Raw genomic sequence first — 19923 nt, 5'->3', positions numbered from 1 at the left:
GTGGGGCAGAAAAACCAGGCCTAGGGAGACAGAGAGAGAGACAGAGAGAGACAGAGAGAACAGAATAGAGAAAGGGGGTGGAGTCTGAGTCACGGCTTTTTCTTTTTGTTTTTTGAAACAGGGTTTCTCTGTGTAGCTTTGTGCCTGTCCTGGGTCTCGCTCTGTAGACTAGGCTGGCCTCGAACTCACAGAGATCTGCCTGTCTCTACCTCCTGAGTGCTGGGATTAAAGGCGTGCGCCACCACCGCCCGGCTCAGCTTTTTTGAAAACGGAGGGCAGAAGTCTTTGTTTTAACTGGAGTCACATGGTTGAGGTTCTAAATATTCACTCATTTTTCTATGCAGCTGCTCAATCTCAAGGCAGCTTGCCCCATCGGCCCCCAGATGATGGCTAGTGGGCCTGCTTCCAACGTTTCGCCCCAAGTGCTTCTATGACTTTTCCTCCCCTCCAGCTCCAGCTGGCCACATTTCATTAAAACGTTTTTCTATAGAACCCCACTAAATTTGTTAGGGGTCACAAAGAAAGAGAGTATTACCCCAACTGACACCTCTGGGCGAGGCGGGCGACAGGGCAAGGCGGTGCAGAGGCTCCTCCATCTTGGATTCTTGTTCAGGCTCAGGCCATTTCAGGTTTAACTAGAATTTGATCTCCTCGATGGAGGATCCTGTGGAAAATTACCCAACCCTGTTCTAGGACCTGAGGCCAAGATGTCCCTGCTAACTCACCTTAGCTCCTGTAAACTGCAGGCTTGTGCAAACCTCCCCTGCAGCTGCAGAGCGAGATACGAGGATGAGGTTTTCACTTTGACAGTCCCTTGGTCTAAATGCTCGGGGCCACGCTTTGGTCCTGAATACCTGAGTGTAATCATCTGAGCCTGCTGGAGTAAATACTTGTAATTGACTATAAACTGTGAGTGGTCTTCTGTGGAGGGCTCCCTATAACATTTTGGAGGCCCAGGTGAGATGCCCAGAGTCTGAACCTAGTCACTTAGGGGCCTCTGGGGCCCTAGGAGTGGGGAAGAGCGCACAGGCTGGAGAGAACTCTTAGGGAGTGCGCACCCTGAGATGTTCCAGAGCCCCAAGAAAATCCTCTGTGAGCGATTGTTGCCAGTCACTCTGGAGGCACACTGACGCTGCCGCCCAGGAGAGGAAAAAAAAAAAAAAAAGGAAATTGGAAGTCATGGTCTGAACACATGTGGAATTAAGTTTAGTCTGTAATATCTGGCTAGGAAACAAGAAGGGAGGTCAGACATGACCGGAGATCCTGTGTCCAGGATATGTGTGACACATCTTCCTACTCCCCCGTCAGTTCTGGTGTCTGAATGTGTGGTGGCCACTGCTGTTTGTCTTTACTACGTGTCTTTCTGTATGACTGCGTCCCCCTATTCAGGGGGTGTTTCTGTGTTTCTGTCAGTTCTGTCGGTTGGAGAAACAGATCTAAACTGGAAGGGAGAGTGAGCCATCCCAAGAACACAGCCACTGAAAAGGGGATTCCCCAGAGGCCAGAGGGGATAGAGCCACAGAGGAAGTGTCCCCAGAACCGGTGGGTGTGAAACCAAAGCCGGTTTCTGTTTCCCAAGCTTAATGATTCCTGAAAACTATGTTTTTCAACCTACGCTGAACTCGGTGACCCCATGATGTATACTCGGCCCTTTGCCTTGCTAAGCTCCTGAACCTGTGATATACGATTGCCCTTGGTACCTCAATGACTCCCCTTCCACATGAGGAGTTCTTGCACTACCCCACACGCAGTCCTGAGCCCCCACTCTTCCGTCCAGGTGCTAACAGCCAACCATCTCCACAGCTGTTTTCTGCTGAAAGGGAAAAATCAGCAGCCATCTTGAGAGATGCTCTCCCCCTCCTCTAAAGGTATTTGCTGACCAGCAGTTTTAGAACTGACCAGAAGTTGAACACATGGGAAGGTAAGGCTGGAACAATAACTCTATATATCCTGGACTTGGTAAAATAGGATATAGGGAGTAAGGGACTCACCTGACCAGAAATTGAACTCATGGGAGAATAGGACTGGAACAATAAATCTGAATGTATATATCCTGGGTTTAGCAAAAGCAGGACATAGGGAGTAAAAAATTTACGTCTCTGTAGATACCCTGAATCCTGTTAGCCGTCAGTAACCTCAGGCTTATAGTTCAGCCAGTAACTACAAAGAACTACCTACCCCTAGCCCCCTTGTCCAATCCCAAGATATGTAACTCTCTGCATGTAAACCTTTCCGATATAAAACCCCTTCAAGTGAGTGCTTGGGGCCATCCTCCTCCACTCTGGGCTTGCTTTGTTATCAAAAAACCTGTGTGCTTGCATCCAGTATCCGCTCTGCAGTGGTCTTGCTTGGGGGTCTTGCAACACTGTCAACCCTAATCCTTCCCCATAAAAGGGACCTCAAAAGACAGTGAGAGGCTGCTCTCTGAAACCCCGACCTACGACCTACAGGGGAAGGCAGTCCTCTGGCCAGTCCCTAGTGCACTTCTAAATACTGCTTACTTTAGTCAGATGGTCACGGAAATGTCTTTTTCTCAGGTCTAACATGAGGCCTCTCCCAGTCCTGGTAACCCAGTTTACTGGACTGTAGAGAATACACCCTGGGGCAAGAGTGACTAGTGAAATAAGAACTGGCCAAACAAGGTAACAAGGATGATGGATGCTGCCAGACAGCAGACTTATCCTTTCCCTGAGTCTGGGAAGGTGACTGGTGTCATGCCATGGGGGATGGGGAAAACCACTAAGGACAAGGACAGATGGACTTAGACTCAGACCCCTTAAAGATGAAAATAACCTGAGTTTACTAAGGCAGGATACACAATCCCCATCAGCCCCAAACCTGGACACTGGAAATCAGAAAAACCACAGATGGGAAACTATATTTTGTGTCGCTCTCTGCTCTCTTAGGTCCCTTCTGAGATGGAACACTATGGATCTAGGGAAGGAACAGGGATCAGTAAATCAGGCTGTAGAGAAGACTGGCTAGAAAAAGGCCTTCAGGAATTACAATTCTATACATGCTCTACCAAGAACGAGGGACCGGCATCATGTCCTCAAATTCCCTGGCTTGTTTGTACTGGTGGACTAACTAGTACTAAACGAGCCTCCTCCGACTCAATGGAGAGCCACACCCTCACTCTATGTACACTGGTCTCTGTTATCCTCCGGGGATGCCTACAGTGAAGAGGGAGGGAATGTTAATGAAGGTCAAATGGACCCCAGTTCTGGTTCTGATGCTAGCAGGGGCAGGAACAGCCAGTAAAACTGTCATGGGCACCTCAGCCTTGATTGTTAGGAATCAAAACTTTGGACTCGGTTCCCACATAGATTTAGACTTAGGCCGTTTAGAGAATTCTATCTCCAGGTTGGAGAGCCAAGTTGACTTCCTCATAGAGGTAGTCCTACAGAACTGAAGGAGGCTAGATCCTCTTTTTATGAAGCAGGGAGGACTTTGCATGGCCTTAGGAGAAACTTGTTTCCAAGCTAACCGGTAATTAGTGAAAACCTTACCATGGTCAGAGAAAACCTCAAAGGAAGTAAAGAAAGGAGGCATAGATCAGATAATTGATATCAGTCTCTGTTTGCCTGGTCCCAGTGGCTGACCACTTTACTGTTAGCATTAGCTAGACCGCTGATTCTTATTCTGATCAGGCTAATGATGGGACCCTGCAGACTCAACGGCATGCCCAGACATCAGAGAACAAGCTCAGTTAAACTACGGGTCCCTAGGACCCACTGTGCCCCCCTAGAACAGGACTGGTTAATAATTTTATTCATAGTGGGGAATGTGACGGGCAAGGCAGTACAGAGCTTCCTCCATCTTGGGTTCTTTCTTGCTCAGGCCATTTTGGATTTAACTAGAATTTGATCTCCTTGATGGAGAATCCAGTGGAAAATTTCCCACTCCATTCTAGGGAGACCAAGATGTGCCAGCTAACTTAGCTCCTGTTAAACTGATTACCTGTGAATACTTCCCCCTGCAGTGGCAGAGCAAGATACCAGGATGTAGTTTTTGCCTTTAAAAGCCCCTTTGTCTAAATGCTCGGGGCTATACTTGTGTCCTGAATACCTGAGTGTAGTCCAGTGGGCTGGAATAAAGGCTTTCAGTCGGCTGTAAACTGTGTCTGAATGGTCATCTCTGATGGGCTTTCTGTAACCGGCAAACTACCTGTTTTGTTTTTTGAGACAGGGCTTCTCCATGTAGCTTTGGTTGTCCTGGAACTTGTTCTGTAAACTCCGCTGGCCTCGAACTCAGAGATCCAAATCAAGAGGGTACAATCAGAAGACAGAACACAGTCTGGAAGAGCATTTGGTTTGTATTCTAACTTAGGTGGTAACAGTGTCTTTTCCCCATTGGCTGGGACCCGACCTCACAGTCTCTCTCTCTCTTTCTCTCTTTTTTAGTTTTTCCAGACAGGGTTTCTTTGTGTAGTCTTGGTTGTTCTGGAAATCCCTGTTAGACCAGGTTGGCCTCAAACTCACAGAGATCCTCCTGCCTCTGCCTCCTGAGTGCTGGGATTAAAGCCAGCGCCGCCGCCACCACCACCAGCTTCCGACCTCACAGTCTTAATTAGCTAGACGTGGCCCACAGGAGAAGGGGACAGGGCCAATCAGCTCACTGCTTCAGGCCATCTAATCCGTGGAATACAGGAATGGGCCTTCCAGAAAACAAGGTTTAACTGGGTAGGGGGGTGAATACATTTGCATAAGAATCTTAAAAGTTGCAAAAAATAAGATTCGGATTCCCTGTCCCATATGCAAGTTTCAGAGTAGGTAAAGATGTATTTCTTACAATCGAGCAGCAGTAATATGGCTGCAAGTAGGACTCTACCACCCAGCCTGCTGTCTGCCTTCTCAGTGTACTCAATATTAACTGCTTTCCTTAAACAAAGAAAGTTATGTGCAATCTTCCTGGCTTCGGAATGCAGAGCTAAAACCAACAGGGCGGCTGAGCGAAGACACAGGCCCCGTAGGGGCGGGTGGGATTCCTGCACACACTCAAGCACAGGAAGTCTCCGGTTGGTGAGGTTTTGCGGGATGATGCAGGCGGGCCGGCGGGGACCCAAGCCCCGAGATCCCAACAGCTGCACGCGCTACACCTTAACCAATTTACATAAACATAGACGGACCACAATAGCGCAAGGCCCGTAAAGGCGCGCGGGAGAAGCTGCGCCTGCGCGACCTGCCCGCGCGCGCTTGCGCACCCCCGGCCTCGGGGGGGTGGGGGGGCTCCTGTGCCCCAGCCGGCGCCTGCGCCAGCACAGGCTCATGGCAGGTCTCGCCGAGGCGTTCACGAACCCTGGCCATCTCTGCACAGACGCCACGGGCGAGGGCGCGGGGGTCACGAACCCTGGCCATCTCTGCACAGACGCCACGGGCGAGGGCGCGCGGGGGGAACCTCGCCCCGCGAGCGCCCAGCGTCCGGGGCATTGTGGGACGGCGATGCGGCGGCCACGTGACGCGCCCCGACGAATCGGCGCGCAGACCGCACTTTTGCTGTCGGCTTCAAACAAACTACCTAGCGGGGTCGGGCGGCTCCGGCCCGCCCCTCGGCCGGGGTCGCGCCCGCGGGGTGGGGGGCCCGCGGGGGGCGGGGCGAGGCGGCGGAGTGACAGGCCGCAGCGCCTATTCGGGGCCGCGGGCCGCGGCGCTCGCGGGGCGCGGTGGGCCTCGCAGCCAATGGGGGCCGGGGGCGGCCCGGCCGGCGGGGAGGCGCGGGGGAGAGGGGGCGGGCCCCAATCCGGTTCCATCCGGTTCTCCCACCGCCCCCGCGGCGGGTCGCAGCAGTTCGTGCGGTGGCGGCCGAGGCGGTGTAGCTCCGTGACGGGTTCGGCCTCGCACGCGCCTCCCACCCAGCGCCGCCACGATGCCCAAGAGGAAGGTGAGCGCGGCGGGGCGGTCGGGCGGCCGAGCCCGCCGCGGGGTCGGGGGCGGCGGGGGTCGGGCCTGGGCCTGGGAGGCTCGGGGGGTGCGGGTTCTGGAACCTTCGGGGGGCGCGGGCGGCGGGGCGGGGCGTCACGCGGCCGCATTGTTCTCCGGTGTGCTTGCTCCCCCAGGTTAGCGCGGACGGAGCGGCCAAGGCGGAGGTGAGCGCGGGCCCCGGGTGGGCCGGGGTGGGCCGGGGGCGTCGCGGGGGTCGCCCAGCGCGGCGTTCACGCTCCCTTTTCTCTCCGCAGCCCAAGCGGCGCTCGGCGAGGCTGTCGGCCGTGAGTACCGCGGGCCGGGGCGGGCGGGCGAGCGGGGACCCGGCGTCCGCGGGACGGCTCGCCGCCTCTTCTTACCCCCTTTTTTCCTTGACTCCCCAGAAGCCCGCCCCTGCCAAGGTGGACGCGAAGCCGAAGAAGGCCGCGGGGAAGGTAGGTTTCGAAACGCATGTGCAGGCAGGCCGCTCCGTTGGCATTTCGGTGGTTTCGGGAAGGCTGTTGGGAGCGGCTGGGTGCATCCCTGGGGTTAGGAGCGTTTGGTTTTGCACAGGGCAGGGCCTGGGTGCAGGTCCCGGCACCCACGGGGTGGGGGGCAGCTCACCAGCATCCCTAACTCCAGTTTCAGGGTCTCAGATCCCCTGCTAACCTCCAGCACCTCCAGGTACAGGCTGTGCACATACACTCGTACACAAATAGAGGCCTTTTTAAAAGACTGAAAAGCACTTTATGAGCCGAAGAGATGACTCACCGGTTAAGAGCGCACACTCTTTGCAGAGCGACCTGGGTCTGTTCGAGTCACACATGGCTCCAGGGGATAAGGTTTGGTAACCTCTTTTGGCCTCTGCAGGCACAGCTTGCCCATGCACAGGCACATAGGCATGCACATAATTTAAAAGCTTTTTGAAAGAACATTTTATGCACCTGAGTAAAGACTGAACTGTTTTCTCGATAGTTTTTATATATATTTATATTTACTTACTTGTTATGCATACAGTGTTCTGCCTGCATCCCTGCAGGCTGGAAGAGGGCACCAGATTTCACTAAAGATGGTTGTGAGCCATCATGTGGTTGCTGGGAAATGAACTCAGGACCCCTGGAAGAACAACCAGTGCTCTTAACATCTGAGCCACCTCTCCAGCCCTCGATAGTTTTTGTATCACTATCTTGTCTGCATGCATGTGTGTGCATCCCAGAGGCCAGAAAAGGACCTAACAGACAGTTTTGAGCCACCACGTTAAGTGCTGGGAATTGAACCTGGATCCTCAGGGAGAGCACCAAGCCTTGTCTCTCTCCCCAGTCCCAGCTTATGGTCTTTTTAAACACAGCTTCAAGGAATGGTGATAACATCAACTAAGACTTTGTCATGCCGCAGATCATCAGTAATCCCGACATAAACAGTACTTACTGGTCAGGGTCTGGAGTGACTCTTAATCGGTGTCTGTACAGTTCTCTGAACTATTTGGCATTCTTAGTGGTTTGCTGAGTTTCTTGTACTATTTATATTTTGATCTTCCTGTAGCGTCTTAAATAGGAGCAGCATGTGTTTGACTTGAGTAGCTTTGGGGCGGGCAGCATTTGTAATCATTTTCTTTTCTTGTTGAGAGGTAAGTAAGTGTTTTGAATACAGAGGATGGGGTAGCATACATGCATCCCTCCTTACACCTGGCCTCTGTTTGAGGAACAGACTTGGCCCGTGGCTTTCCAAAAGAAAAACTTTTGAGAAGGGCTTTGTTCTTAGATTTCCATTAAGTTTTTATGTCCAGTTTCTTTGTTTTAATCATCCAACTTGTAGTATAAGCTTGTGGGTGTTACTACTTTAAAAGTAATCATTTTGAAGGCACTCAGGAGTGGCAGGTGGATCTCTTGTAAATTCAAGGCCAACCTGGTCTACAAAACAAGTTCCAGGACAACCAGAACTGTTACACAGAAATCCTGTCCTTAACAAAACACTGGGGAGGCAGAGGCAGGCAGATCTCGAGTTCAGGACCAGCCTGGTCTGTCTACAGAGTGAGTTCCAGGACAGCAAGGACTAAACAGAAACTCTGTCTTGAATGGTTCAGATGAACAGTCAACCCTTCTGTATGGGGCACCCCACCCTTGTGTTCCCTAACTGTTGATTTGCTTGTTTGTCTTGGGCCCATAAGGAGTTTGGCTTTTATCACATTCACTTATTGATGTGTGTATGCGTTTGTGCCACAGCTTGTGAGGATCAGAACTTGAAGTTGATTCTTTCCTGTGGATGTGGAGAATTGAGGTCCTCCTCAGGCTTGGTGGTCCAGCCTGGAAGTAATTTGAATATGACCTGTTAACTTAATGTTTCAAGTTATATACTCACACTAATACTTGTACGTTTCAGATTCTGCAAACACCCAAATGAAAATGATAACTCAAAATTGATCTTTTTAGTTACTCATTGTATAGTATCTAGCAAGGGACTGTGTGACAGGACAACATGACCTTACAACTCGGTACATGGTTAAGGTGAATGGTCCACATGTGTGGGTACAAGTCTTCAGGACAATAGTTGTTGGGTAGTTGGATTACTTACGATTACAAGAAATTGTTGGGTTGATAGGATTACAAGGCCTTTGCATTTAATCTCTCGTGTGGCCGTGGGCTGTGGAGAGTATGGCACAAGATTAGGTTTCTTTATAGCTAATGTGTGATGGCAATTTTAGGGATGAATCTTTGTCTCCTTGGAGTGAATCTCAAGTTGTCCAATAACAAGGCTGTAAGAGTTGCTGAGGTTGGTTTGTGATGTATGTTGTGGATACAGTCTGCATCAAGTCAAAACTGAATGCAAAGTTTATTAAAGTATTCTCTTGCTCTTGTTTTAGGATAAACCATCAGACAAAAAAGTGCAAACAAAAGGGAAGAGGGGAGCAAAGGGCAAACAGGCGGAGGTGGCTGACCAACAAACCACAGATGTGCCTGCAGAAAATGGAGAGGCTGAGAACCAGGTCAGAAGAGTGCACGTGCATGCGTTCACATACTGAGTTTGATCTACAGATGTTAAATTCGTTTGTTTGTTTGTTTTTGTTTTTGCTTTTTGAGAAATGGTTTCTCTGTGTAGCTTTGCCCCTTTCCTGGAACTCGCTCTGTAGCCCAGGCTGGCCTCGAACTCACAGAGATCCGCCTGGCTCTGCCTCCCGAGTGCTGGGAATAAAGGTATGCGCCACCACTACCCAGCTAAATTAGATTTTTTATGTAGCAGGTTAGGTTTTGTTTTACTTTTCTAACCAAATTTTCTCTATGTAGCCCTGGCTGTCCTGGCATTCACTTTGTAGACCAGGCTGGCCTTGAGCTCAGGTTTGCCTGCCTCTGCCTCCCAGGGGCTGGAATTAAAAGTATTCACCACCACCTCCCAGCTCAGTTTAGATTTTTATGATTAACTCTTCTGTATAGTTCTCCTTCATGAATGAGTAACACTTTTTAGTGAATTGGGTTTTATTTGGATGTGATTATGCCAATTCACCAGGAATGGAATGTAGAGATCATAAAGGTTTTCTCACGTGACTTTGTAAGGCTTTGTTGGAATTAGTGGACTGGTTTTCTCTGCCTAACACTGCTGTGGTCTTACACTGGAATCCCTATTTACATATTCTGGGTGCATAAATGATTAGACTCATTCCCTTTGTGACAAAAATGTGGGTTTTAAGATTTATTTATTATGCATACAGGGTTCTGTCTGCATGTGTCCCTGCAGGCCAGAAGAGGGCACCAAATCTCATTACAGATGGTTATGAGCCACCATGTGGTTGCTGGGAATTGAACTCAGGACCTCTGGAAGAGCAGCTAGTGCTCTTAACCTCTGAGCCATCTCTCCAGCCCGATTTCAGTCTTTTTATGAGCTGTGGGGAAGACTCAAAGTGCAGTACAATGTTAATCTAGACCTGAACTGATTGACCTATCTCAGCCTCCAAGTGCTGCCATGCCTGACAAGCTTAACAATTCTTATTTTTCTAACCCTTTGTTGTGTTTGCTAAACTTAGCAAGGCAAATTGGAATGTTCAGTTTTTATGGTGTCTGAACATACATACTTACTGTGTATGCTTGGAGGCCAGAGGTTGATGTGGGTGGCCTTTGCTGTTATATTCTCCATTTTTAAGTATTTTGATGGGATCCCTTGCTGAATCCTGCTGGGATAACAGGTGGACTGCAGCACTCACCTGGCACTTGTGTGGGTGCTGAGGATTAGAGCTGTCAGTTATTCTGTGTGGCAGGTAGCTTTACCCACCAAGCCGATCTCTAGCTAGAATAGTATTACAGTAGTAGTATTTTTGGCATGGTCTTAACTATGTAGCACTGGCTGTCCTGGAACTGGCTTTATAGACCAGGCTGGCCTTGAACTCACAAATTCACTTGTCTTGGCTGCTTAGTTGTCAAATACGAGGAAGGTGCATCTCTGAGTTTGAGGCTAGCCTAGCCTATATAATAAATTCCAGGCATAGCCAGGGCTATGTGGAGAGGAAGTGCACCAATGGTGGAGATTGTGGCTGTGACATACGGCATATTTAATCCTTACTTTTCCTGTGCTTTGCAGAGTCCTGCCTCTGAAGTCGAAGAGAAAGAAGCCAAGTCCGACTAACCATCCATCGTGTCTGTCAGTGTCCCCGCCTCCCTTCTTGTACAATCCAGAGGAATATTTTTATCAACTATTTTGTAAATGCGAGTTTTTTAGTAGCTCTAGAAACATTTTTAAAAGGTGGGGGGAAGTCCCGCCTCATCCCATTTTTTAAGTGTAAATGATTTTTTTAAGAGGTTAAATCACTTGCTGGTTGTTTATTTTTTGGTACAACCAGAAAATAGCAGGATACTGAATCAGGAGAGGCTGTGACTGTCTCGGGGGTCACCATAACATTCCGTAGAGGGGGCTAGTTTTATATCCTACAACACAAAGCATACTTGGAGTCTTGGTCGTGCATTTGTGTCTGGAATATTTTCAGTTATTTCTGGTCTCGTGTTTCTAGTAGAACTGTATCCTAAAAAACCACTCCTCGGTCCTTGCCCTGTCAGAACTGTCTCTGGTCATGGCAGTCCATTTTCCTAACAGTTGTGATAATGTGCTGTGAAAGATTGAAATTTTGAATATGTACTGTATGTGGCATAAAATTGTGAGTCAGTGGAATTAAGGATTGTGAGCATTTGATTGTTATGTGAGGTCTTAGGGAAAACTTGCCAAGCTTAGGATGGAACATCACTGGAATAAGTTCAAAGAGAAACAATAATACATGGCTCTTTTGGGTACGTGAACACAATGTATGACTCTTAGAATTTGGGTCCATGTTTTAAGAATTGAAATGTCTGTGTACTCAACCAATAAAGTCTCAGTTGTGAAAGAGTATTCAAAGTGCCTGGTTGGTTTAATTTTCTGATTAACTTCTGTTTTGTTTTTTCCATCTGTGTAGCCCTGGCTGTCCTAGAACTCACTGAACTCACTCTGTAGACTGACCTCAACTCAGGTATCCTTCTGCCTGTCTCCTTGGTGCCTGTATTAAAGGCATGTGCCATCACACATGGCTTTTCTTATTCTTGAGATTTACTTACTTGGCTTGAGATGTGTGTTGAACTTACTGGTGACTGGGACGCTTTGGGTTATTGATAAACTGGGTCTTTGAAACAGTGCAAGCCCCTTAATTGATAGATTCTTAAGATTCTTAAGACAGTCTCATGTAATATGTATGTTCATGTTCAGAGGATGGGCCTCTGAGCTTGCTTAGTAGCCTTGAATTGATTTTCTTGCCTTACATTCTGGGGTCACAGGCATGCACCTTTGACCAGGTTAGTAGTGTTCTGGGTCCTCATACATGCCAGGGAAGTTTTTCTGTTCATTGTTAGATTTCTTTTTTTTTTTTTTTTTTTTTGGTTTTTTCAAGACAGGGTTTCTCTGTGTAGCTTTGCGCCTTTCCTGGAGCTCACTTGGTAGCCCAGGCTGGCCTCGAACTCACAGAGATCCGCCTGGCTCTGCCTCCCGAGTGCTGGGATTAAAGGCGTGCGCCACCAACGCCCGGCCATTGTTAGATTTCTGTTCCTGTTTAAGAACACATAGGAAAATATCTGTGGGCTGGGACTGTAAGTTGGTGTTAGTGTTTGCCCAGCATCTGAATGGCCTTGGAGTCTCCCCAACACTGCCAAAGGAGCGGGGAAAAGATTCTACAACAGGGTCTGAAAGATGAGTTTTTTAACTAGGCTGGCTGTCCTGGAACTTAAAGTTTAACTCAAAATGCTGGCTTCAAACCCACCGAGATACACCTACCTGTACCTCTCAAATGTTGGGATTAAACGCACATGCCACCATGCCCTTAAAGCTTTCTTTAAAGTTGTTCTTTAGGGTTGGAGAGATGGCTCAGTAATTAAGAGCACTTGCTATTCTTGGGGACCATCCTGATCCAGTTTAGGGGATGATCCATGTGCTCTTGGGCTGCACAGGCACTAGGGATGCACATGGTACACACATACATAACAGCAAAATTTTAAATTGCTCTTTATTAGAGGTCTCATTCCTATGCCCCAAAGCAGCACAGCATAAGGAAGTCCTGAGTGTACCGATGAGTGTGTCGCTTCCAGATGACCTGAAGCAACATGTATGTATGTGCATGTGGTTAGTAACTGGAGATAGGCTGGTGTGTTGGCACACAACTTGAATCCCAGCCCTAGGGAAGCAGAGGCAAGTAGTTAAACATCTGTAGATGGGGGGGTTGGGGTGGGGGAAGCCCTCTTGGCCCACACCTTTAGTCCCAGGCACAGGCAGGCAGATCTCTGAGTTCAAGGCCAACCTGATCTACAAAGTGAGTTCCAGGACTTAACAGAGACCCTGTCTGGAAGAACAGCAAAAGAAAATCTGTAGAGACAAAATTGGAACAGATAGTAAAAAACGTTCGTTCGAGATAAACATCAGAGTTAGTCCATTTGACAAGCCTCTTTTTATTTTTTTAATGAGTTTGAAACAGCTGTGGCATGAACTTGTGATCTCAGCCCTGGAAGGTGGTGTCGGGATCAGAGGTTCAAGGCCAGCCTGGACTATTGACACCTGCTGAGGGAAAGGGAACAAGAATCTAGTGTAGAAGGTTCTGTCCTTCACAGACCGCCTTCCAGGTGCAGCCTCACAGACGCTCCGTTGAGAAAAGCAAGTGTTGCGGTACTGTCGAGGGTCTGGAGTGTAGTGTGAGCAGTGACAGGCAAGAGCAAGCACAAGTGGGGTGTGTTGCCTGCTGCTCCGTACCCCACTGCTCGCTCATCTGCAAGGGTGTGTGGCCACTATAGAAGGAACATGGAGAGGTCAGAGGAGTTCACGAAAAAGGTGGGTCACGGGGTGACATGGTGCCTAAAGGTTGGTATGTATGTGCATGTGCTGTAGTTTGTGTCCCCTAATAAGTGACAAGCTGGGGACTCTAGTCCCGGATGGGTTTTCACTTCGTATTGTTGAGGAGAGTCTTTGAACAAACAATTGCATTACCATTGTAAGCGGAGGATTGGAGTGGACAGCTCTTCATGACGCCGATTATCTTGTTGGGAAATGGCTTTTGTTAGGTCCTGTGGTCATTTAAGTGAGAGTGGCCCCTGGAACTGGAATTTCAGTTGTGAGCCTCCATGTGAGTGTTGGGAATTAAACCCAGGTCCCCGGAACCCCGGGTGATTGCTGGCACTCTAGTCAGGTGGCTGGCAACTGCCTCTTACTCCAGGTCTGGGGGACCTGATGCCTCCGGCCTCCCGCAGGGCACCTGTTTTACTCATGTGCACATACCTCTACACAGACACATTTAAGCACACATAAAGGAATCCTTTGTGTGCGCATCTATGTTGGTTACATGTGCCTGTGTGCATGGACAGAAGCCAGGGAGGATGTCAGCTGTCCTTCATCATTTCCAACTATTTCTTTGGGACAGGGCTGTGTTTTTCTTGGCCCGGCTGGAAACAGCAAGCCCCAGTGGTTCTCTCCAGTCTGCCCAGGTCAGAGCTGGGGTTACAGGTGTGAGCAAAGCACCTGGCTTGTCACGTGGGTGCTGGGATCCAAACTCCAGTCCTCATGGTTGAGCAGCAGCCTCTGAGCCATCTCTCCAGCCCTCAGAACTTTGGACAAAAGCATATGATTAAGAGGAGACTCATCCTGCCACATTCCAAAAGATCTTTTAAAGTACGGTCTAGAGTTTATACCTATGTCTCCCTTACAGCATTGGGGAAGAAGAGATTAGGGACATGGGCTTGGCCAACTGTCTGTAATTAGGGTGACATCTCACTGCCATGGAAGAGTGGTTCTACTCCGTGAACGTACTTGCCTCCAAACCTGACGGCCTGAGTTTGACTCCCAACACCCATGTAGTAGAAGGAGAAAACCTATGCCCGCAAGTTTTCCTGTGCCCTCCACATGTACTCTGTAACACACAGACACACATACTCACCCCAAATAAGTAAAATGTAGTAAGATGTTTTCTAGAACTTTCCACTCAAAAGGCTGTAATCTCAGGGCTCTGGAAGCTGAGGCAGGAGAATTAAAAATTCAAGACCATGGACCTGGAGCGATGGCTCAGGGTTAAGAGCCCTGGCTGCCCTTGCAGAGGTCCTGTGTTCAATTCCCAGGACCCACGTGGTGGGTCACAGCTGTCTGTAAGTATAGTCCTGTGGGGTCTGATGCTTTCTCCTGGGGTGCAGACAAAAAACACCCATGTACATAAATCTTTAAAAACATTTTTTTTTATCAAAGCTTTAATCGCAGCGTGTAGGAGGTGCAGAGGCAGGCGGCCCTGGGAGTTCAAGGTCAGCCTGGACTACGTGGTGCTCTTCAGGGCAGCCAGGGTTATATAGAGACATCATCTCAAAACCAACAAAATTTCAAGGCTAGCCTGAGCTACTTGAATATGTGAGAGTCCTTGTTAGCCACCAGCACCCCACATACACAGGACACTGCTCACTGTGGCAAGTGACATGAGGCTGTGCACTGTGGCCACATCAACAGCTGGCTCTGGAAACAGCTTGCTCCTTATGAGCTGCACCTTTGCAGGCCAGGGGGTCAGCTGTCCACAGCTGTATGCAACTTACTCTCATGCAGCTGAGTCTAGTCTTCTTTCCCCCTTGGAGACGACCCTGCGCCACCGTCCCGGCTGGTCTCAACTCCCTGACAGGTGAAGATGACCGTAAACTGCTGCTGCTTTCGACTCTGATGGCAGGTGTGTATCAGCATGCTTGGTTCATATGGTGCCAGGGACCGTCGGAGCATCTGCTAGGCAAGCATTCTACCCACTCAACTATATCCCTAGCCCTGACATCTTTCTTAACAAACCCCCCATGTAGCCAAAGCTGGCTTTGAACTCCTGATCTTCCTGACTCAACCTCTCCAAACCTGGGATTCCAGATGTGTACACCAATATGCCTGGCTGGAGTAGGATTCATTTTTAAAGGCTGACTCCGGCTGCTTAAGCAAAGTAACCACACTGCTGATCCTGTGATGGTTAGTCCTGACTCCACCTGGGAGACAGGGCTCTGGTTTGTTGTTGTTTTTGTTTTGTTTTGTATCGTGAGATGGGGTTTCTCTGTGGGTGACAGGTTTGATGATGTTTTGCTGCCTGTCTGTTGCTATTGGTTGTTTTTTTCCTTGTGCTTACTACATGCTAACTAAACACTGGAAACCACAGGCACATTCTTCAGACCATACAGAACACAAGAGGAATCAGCAGATCTGCACTCCCGCTTTCCAGAGCTGCTTGCATTCCTTGGCTCGCAGACTCCTTCCAAGTCTTCTCTGCCTCACCCCTACCACCTCTTTGTCTCACTTTAAAGACACAGGCCCACATAGATCATGCAAAAACATCTCCTCAAAGTGCTGAATTTAATCACGTCTGTAATTTTGCCATGTACAGCTACATGTTCACAGGCTGAAGAATTGGGACAAAGGACATATCACAGAAGGTAGCAATAGAGGTAAAGAGCCATGAGGAGGCCACAGAAGGCAGGCAGGATACAGCTCACCACACAAGGCTTAGTTCCTCCCATCTCCTTTGACCCTTAACTGCAGAGCAAGGTGTTGTGAAGGAGGTTTCTGTGGAAGTGCTCAAATCACAAACTCCAGTTCTGCCTGATTCAGCTCACAGTACAGCTTTATGTGCACAGCTTTAATCCTAGCAAAGCCAGGAAGATCTCTGTGAGTTCGAGGCCAGCCTGGTCTACAGAGCAAGATCCAGGACAGGCTCCAAAGCTACAGAGAGGCCCTGTCTCCAAAAACAAAGACAAAAAAAAAAAAAAAAAAAAAAGGCTTTAAAAGGAAGACAGTTGTGAGCACTGGCCCTGGTGGCACAGGCCTGTCACCCCACCTCCCTGGCAGACTGGCTGACACAGAGGCCTGCAAACTCTGTTCTGCCCAGGGCTACAGAGAAATCTCAAGGCCAGCCTGGGCAATTTGTCTGGAACTCGTCTCCAAATAAAAAGCAAAATACAAAGTATGAGATGGGGATGTAGCTTAGTGGTGCAGTGTTTGCCTGGCGTGTGTGAAGCCCTAGATTTGATCCTCAGTGTCACAAATGGCTGTCACACACACACACACACACACACACACACACACACACACACACACGAAACTGTAAACTGTAAGAGGCAGGAGGGCTCAAACAACAGAATTATGTACTGTCTCCTCCAGCAGATGGCTCACTGGGTAAAGGTGCTTACCACCAAAGCTGATGTCCTGAGTTTGATCCCTGAGATCTCTATGGTGGAAGAACCAACTTTTCAAAAGTTATCCTCTGGTGTCCACAGGTATATACACGAGGATTTCATCCCAGCACTGCGGTAGGGGGGTGGTGGTGTGGGGAGGCCAGCCTGGTCTACATAGTAAGCATTAAGGAAAGCATGCTAGAAAAAAAGGAAAATACACTTTGCTGAATAATTCAGAAAACTGGTCAGACTCACAAAGCAGCATGGCCTGCTTTAAGTTGCTGGGCAAGAGTAACCAAGTGTCCCCAGCCTGCGCTACAATGTCTCCTGTCTTCACACAGAGTTTTCAGATACAGTGAAGTTGTAGAAGACACCCATGGGCCCTTCAATTTGTGTTTTTGTATGTTTTGTGTCAGGGTCCACTGTGTAGCCCTGGCTGTCCTGGAACTCAATATGTAGACCTTGAATTCAGAGATCCGCCTCCTCTGCCGCCTGAGTGCTGGGATTGAAGGCGTGGGCCACCACTGCCTGGCTTTACAATGTGTGTTTTTGATGATTCCTGCTTGCCCGGCCATTCTGTGCATCTCTGTTGCTGAACCTGTCTTGTTCCTTTATTTCACAGCATCAGTACACGTCCCTCCCCTACAGCTTCTGCACACATATTATTAATTAAAGTTCAATATTTGCATATGGTTTTACCTTTTTTTTTCTGGGAGGTAAAATTTGCATCTAGTGAAACGTTCCAGTCTTGGGCTTCCTCTTTGTCAGTACACCTGCTCACTCCCTTAGGTCACAGAACACACACCTTGTTCACACCCGCCCCCCAAAGCTTTAGCCACCATAGATCAGCAGGTCTTTTGTCATCCCTGGGGACCTGGGGATGAACCCAGGACCTCACATGTGATAAACCAGGGTCCCAGGGACTAGTTTTGCCTTTTCATAACTTGAAGAGCATCTTGGTTCTTTCCATTTTATGATTTCATAGCCAAGATTCTTAGGTGTCCATATAGGTTCTTGTTACACTTTTATATTTTCTCACACAAGGGTTGAAAATGGGCTCTATTTCATGGAGAAAATACCAATCTACCTACATGAGTTAAGTGCCCTTGGGTTTGGGTGGGTCCCAAGGCAACATTTAGGCTTGGCAATTTATCAGAAAGACTCATAGGATTCTGAAAAAAGAAGTTAATGTTGGGATTATGTTTTATTACAGTGTTTTTAATTCCTTTTCTCATTGTGGTGAACTGAATACCTGGTAACAGGCAGCTTAAAGACAGAGGGCATATCTGGGCCAACTGCAAAGGGAGCTACTGTCTATAGTCGATAGCATGGTAGCAGGAGTGTGAGGCAGCTGGTCACACCTCAATCTCTGTTCACAAACAGAGGCTGCATCCTGGCACTCAGCTCTCCTTATGCAGCCTGGGCCCCCAGCCCATGGAATGGTTCCACCTCATTCAGAGCTGCCCTGTCAGACTCTCATAGACACACCCCGGGGTGCTCCTCTGGTGACTTTAAATCCCATCAAATTGACAAAGCACTGATTGAAATCAGCAAAGACAAAAGCTTTCACTCAGGGTGGAGTCTTGGAGAGCCCCGGCACGTACAAGCACTTCTTGGATGTCCTCTTCTGTGAGTGCTAGACCCAGGAAATCTCACCCCAGCCTTGCTGCCCCAGGTTTTTTTTTTTGTTTGTTTTGTTTTTTTTTTGTTTGTTTGTTTGTTTGTTTTTCCGCTTTTTCCAGACAGGGTTTCTCCGTGTAGTTTTGGTGCATGTCCTGGATCCCACTCAGTAGACCAGGCTGGCCTCGAAATCTCAGAGGTCCGCCTGGCTCTGCCTCCCGAGTGCTGAAATTAAAGGTGTGTGCCACCACCGCCTGGCTCTGCCCGAGTTTTTTGAGGTAGGGTTAGTCATGTGAGCATGCATCTCTCCTCTGAGTGACTGACTTTAGCTCCCTGGTAGCTTCCATGGATGTTACCACACAGGAGATGCCAGGGTCCCAGATGCAACTCCTGGAAGCTGGACACCTAGACAGGGACAGCTTGGCAGACCTGGAAGTACACAGGATCTGAGAGACCACACCTGCCCACAGAATCCCACCTGCATGCACTTTATTAAGTCTATGCCTAACTCTTTTTTTGTGGGGGGTGTCTTTTAGATGTTTTAATTATATTTATTATCTGTTTATTTAGGGCATGTGTGTGTGAGTGCAAGTGCCACACTGAGCACATGGAAATCAGAAAACAGCTTTTGGAGTTGGTTCTCTTCTACTACCATGTGGGCCCCCCGGGCTCGAACTCAGGTCATCAGGCTTGCCACAGGCACCTCCACCACGGCACCTTTCCTGAGCCTTATCACTGCTATATCCCACCCCTTGGGGCCGCCCATGTCCTGACGAAAAAGTCTCATTCCAAGGAAAAACTCCTCTCCTCTCTCTCTCTCTCTCCCTCTCTCTCTCTCTCCCTCCCTCTCTCTCCTCTCCCCTCCCTCCCTCCCTCCCCTCCCTCTCTCCCTCCCTCTCTACCTCCCCCCCTCTCCTCTCCCTCTTTCCTGTCTTTCTCTTCATCTCTCTATTATAATAAACTCTCCACATGGATGCAGCCCTGGGTGTGAATGACTTCCCAGGAGCCACTGCCCCCGCTGCATCTGCCCGGCGTGTCTTCCTTCATGCGTGGGATGCCCTGGCCTGGCCACCTGAGGGTTAACCACATGTGCTAAATTCACAACGGTCACCATCCCTCGTTCGTCTCAAATTCCCTACATAGCTGAGGATAGCCCTGAACTCCCGACCCTTCTCCCTCTACCTCCCAGCTGCTGGGATTAGAGGTGTACAGACCTTATCCAGCTCTCTCTCATCTCACTGTGTAGGCCAGGCTGTGGTCCACCAGCAGCAGCCTCCTGAATGCTGAGATTACCGTCACAGCTCTAACCTGCTTTGCTTTTTTTTTTTTTTAATCTTTTTGTTTTTTGAGACAGGGTTTCTCTGTGTAGCCCTCGCCATCCTCAAACTTGCTCTGTAGACCAGGCTGGCCTCAAACTCAAGAGATTCACCTGCCTCTGCCTCCCGAGTGCTGGGATTAAAGGAGTACACCACCACCTCCTGGCTCTAACCTGCTTCTTCTTCTTTTTTTTTTTTTTTTTTTTTTTGTTTTTTTGTTTTTTTCGAGACAGGGTTTCTCTGTGTAGCTTTGCGCCTTTCCTGGAACTCACTTGGTAGCCCAGGCTGGCCTCGAACTCACAGAGATCCGCCTGGCTCTGCCTCCCGAGTTCTGGGGTTAAAGGCGTGCGCCACCACCGCCCCGGCCTAACCTGCTTCTTTATTTCAATAATTATTTTATTACTCTCTGAGGCGGGTCACAAG

The 19923-nt window shown here is 48.9% G+C and overlaps 1 protein-coding gene across 1 annotated transcript; it reads left to right on the top strand.

Moving 5' to 3' along the window:
* Nucleotides 1-5727: 5727 nt before the first annotated feature.
* LOC102909929 (non-histone chromosomal protein HMG-14) lies at nucleotides 5728-11055 on the top strand. Its single transcript, XM_076549293.1, has 6 exons — nucleotides 5728-5880; nucleotides 6056-6085; nucleotides 6176-6205; nucleotides 6305-6355; nucleotides 8761-8883; nucleotides 10467-11055. Exons 1-6 carry the CDS (start codon nucleotides 5866-5868, stop codon nucleotides 10509-10511), a joined length of 294 nt encoding a protein of 97 aa, XP_076405408.1. The 5' UTR covers nucleotides 5728-5865; the 3' UTR covers nucleotides 10512-11055.
* The last annotated feature ends 8868 nt before the right edge of the window (nucleotides 11056-19923 follow it).

Source organism: Peromyscus maniculatus, chromosome 12, assembly GCF_049852395.1.
Source record: "Peromyscus maniculatus bairdii isolate BWxNUB_F1_BW_parent chromosome 12, HU_Pman_BW_mat_3.1, whole genome shotgun sequence".
Classification (NCBI taxonomy): domain Eukaryota; kingdom Metazoa; phylum Chordata; class Mammalia; order Rodentia; family Cricetidae; genus Peromyscus; species Peromyscus maniculatus.
This window is presented reverse-complemented; position numbering and strand designations above follow the sequence as displayed.

Excerpts from the sequence above, each read along its gene's own strand:
- LOC102909929 (XM_076549293.1), top strand. Across the intron at positions 6,086-6,175 it reads ACGGAGCGGCCAAGGCGGAG|CCCAAGCGGCGCTCGGCGAG; the intron begins GTGAGCGCGGGC and ends TTCTCTCCGCAG. Across the intron at positions 8,884-10,466 it reads ATGGAGAGGCTGAGAACCAG|AGTCCTGCCTCTGAAGTCGA; the intron begins GTCAGAAGAGTG and ends TGTGCTTTGCAG.